Source organism: Bos indicus, chromosome 8, assembly GCF_029378745.1.
Source record: "Bos indicus isolate NIAB-ARS_2022 breed Sahiwal x Tharparkar chromosome 8, NIAB-ARS_B.indTharparkar_mat_pri_1.0, whole genome shotgun sequence".
NCBI lineage: Eukaryota > Metazoa > Chordata > Mammalia > Artiodactyla > Bovidae > Bos > Bos indicus.
The window spans coordinates 94346170-94349121 of NC_091767.1; the positions used below are offsets into that span (position 1 = coordinate 94346170).

The 2952-nt window shown below is 34.2% G+C and overlaps 1 protein-coding gene across 1 annotated transcript; it reads left to right on the forward strand.

Annotated features, from left to right (window-relative positions):
• Positions 1 to 1358: 1358 nt before the first annotated feature.
• On the forward strand, positions 1359 to 2294 carry LOC139184425 (olfactory receptor 13D1-like). Its single transcript, XM_070794180.1, has one exon. It carries the CDS (start codon positions 1359 to 1361, stop codon positions 2292 to 2294), a length of 936 nt encoding a protein of 311 aa, XP_070650281.1.
• The last annotated feature ends 658 nt before the right edge of the window (positions 2295 to 2952 follow it).

Genomic DNA, 2952 nt, shown 5'->3' on the forward strand with positions numbered 1-2952 from the left:
AGGTGTTTTGAAAATAATAGTCTTTCACTTCTTTATTTTAAAGAAAAGGTCATCTACCAATATCTACTAGTTAAATTTTTTCAAATTAAAGTTATTATATCCATACTCTATGGTGCACAACTCAGATCTTGAGCCAATCTCTAATTCTTGTTTTGGAGAATATTGAGCCTAACTGAAAATTCAACAAATATAAGAGGAATAACTTTCACATGGACAGAAATAAAAGGCAAACTCCCCTGAGTATAATTTTGTTGTTTGTATCTCTTTAAAATCTAAAGAACCCAAAACTAATTGCAATATATTTACACAGAAGTCTCACCTCAAAGTCCCACCAAAATGTTTAGTTTTGCATTGTCTGCTATTCATTTACAATCCTACATAGAATTGAAACACCAGTGGCATATTCCAATGATATCAGAGACAGGTGGTCTAAAAGGCCTTGCTATTCATGTGCTTCTATACAACCAGCATTTACATCACCTGGAAACATGTTAATAAATTCAGATCATAGATCTCACTTCAGATCCATTGATGGAGAATTTTTTACAAAGATTTCCCATGTGACTTATCCATATATTAAATCTGTAAATATTCCACTAGATGGTTGGTTTTACATTCCACTAGATGGCTGATTGTCTTCCTCAGTTTCACAATAGAATCATCTGGAGAGCTCTATTTCAAAAGATACCTTATTCTCACTTCTTAGTCAACTTGCATAATTTAGGGAGGGCAACAAACATGCAGTTAAAAAAAGGGGAATGTAAAGTCAAAAGTGAAGATTTGAATAGTAGTTTTTTCACTTACTGTGTTTCAAAATACTTTTAAAACATAGATACTCTATGAACTTTATTTCCCTCAGGGAATTACAGTGATGATAAAATAAGTAATATGTGTGAGCATATTAATAAACTGTAAAATACTAGACTAAGTTACTCTTAATGACTGACAGGTATAAAATCAAATAAATCAGCATTTTTAAGAGATTAAACATGCTATCTCCAAAATAACAATATTCAGAGTATGTATGTGAGTCAACTGAGTTTGAAATAACAAATGTTTATTAAGATGCAAATAGTTCTTCCCTGACTCAGAACTTGTATATCATAATCTCAGGAAATAGGATTCAGGAGTTTGTATTTTTAATAAATTACCAATGTAATTATTGTGTCTCTTTTATCCCCCGACTTATGAGCTTTTGAAGAGGAATTTTAAAAGCTAAACTCACAACTATAAACACACTGCAACTAGTACTGACATGCTTATTGGCCTTCCTGCAATGATCTCTTACTTCATATGATAATACTGTATAGACTCCTTAAACCCACGTCTCTTCTGAATTACTCCAGGCACAAAATAAAATGGAAAGAACCAATTGGACAGACATTGAGTTCACTTTACAGGGACTTTCTGAGCATCCAAGAGCCGAAAAACTCCTATTCATGATGTTCTTGGTGATGTACATGGTGATCCTCCTGGGGAACAGCACTTTGATCATCCTCACTCTCCTGGATTCCCGCCTTCACACCCCTATGTACTTCTTTCTCAGTAACCTTTCCTTTCTTGACATTTTGTACACATCCTCCTTTATCCCCTCAACAATGATACACTTTCTATCAGAGAAAAAAAACATCTCCTTCACTAGATGTGTTGTTCAGATGTCTGTCTCCTTCACCATGGCATCCACAGAGTGTGTACTTCTAGCAGTGATGGCATATGACCGCTATGTAGCCATCTGCATCCCTTTGAGATACCCTATCATCATGAGCAAGGCACTTTGTATTCAGATGGCAGTTCTCTCATGGGGATTGGGCTTTCTCAACTCATTGACACAAACACTTCTTGCAGTACGGTTGCCCTTCTGTGGGAAAAATGTCATCAATCATTTTGTTTGTGAAATATTGGCCTTTCTCAAGCTAGCTTGCACAGATATTTCCTTGAATGAGATTACTCTAATGTTAGGCAATGTAATATTTTTGTTTGTTCCATTACTGTTGATTTCAATCTCCTACATTTTCATTCTTTCTACTGTACTAAGAATCAATTCAGCTGGAGGAAGAAAAAAGGCTTTTTCCACCTGCTCAGCCCACATTACAGTGGTGACTATGTTTTATGGGTCAATCCTCTTTATGTATATAAAGCCAAAATCCAAAGATACTGCTTCTGACAAACTGATTGCTCTGTGCTATGGAGTAGTCACACCGATGCTCAATCCTATCATCTATAGCCTGAGAAATACAGAGGTGCATGATGCTATGAAAAAACTGACAGCTAAACAGTTCTGGAAGAAAGAATGAGGAAATTATATCTTTGAGCTTTTTCACCAAATAAGCTCATATAGTGGAGATAAGTTTTTCAATATAAATGTAAGAATGGAAATAAAGGACATATGTAAAATTACAGAATTTAAGTGTCAAAAAGAAATTTTACAGTAATAATCTAACTTTATCATTTATGAAAATAACATAAAAATGTAGGGACAACTAGTGTTAGAAGTGGGAGTAAACTTTTAGAAACAAAATTGAAATAAAGCTTCTCAAAAAAAAAAATCCAGAGCACCTGTTTACTTAACACATAAAACGTATATTTTTCACGCCCCTTTTTGAGAAAACTATTTGATTTCATGTTTTTTTTTGTTTATTTTTGGTTTCTGTTTTACCCAGAGACTTTATCTGGTCCCAACAAAGCTCTTCTGGTACATATTTTCCTTTTTCTTTCCCTCACTGTTTTTCTCCCATCTGCTCTGCATGCACTATGCTGCATTCACTGTATAGTTAACCAAATATATCATGTTCTTTCATCCCTAAGGACAACATTGTATGCCACTTTACCCCCATTATGATAGCTCTCCTAAGGTGACATTGTAGTCACCTAATTAAAGACATTTTGCTATATCTTCTGAAAATCCTTCCAAAATTTACCTAAAGTAAAACACTATTTACAATAGCCAAGATA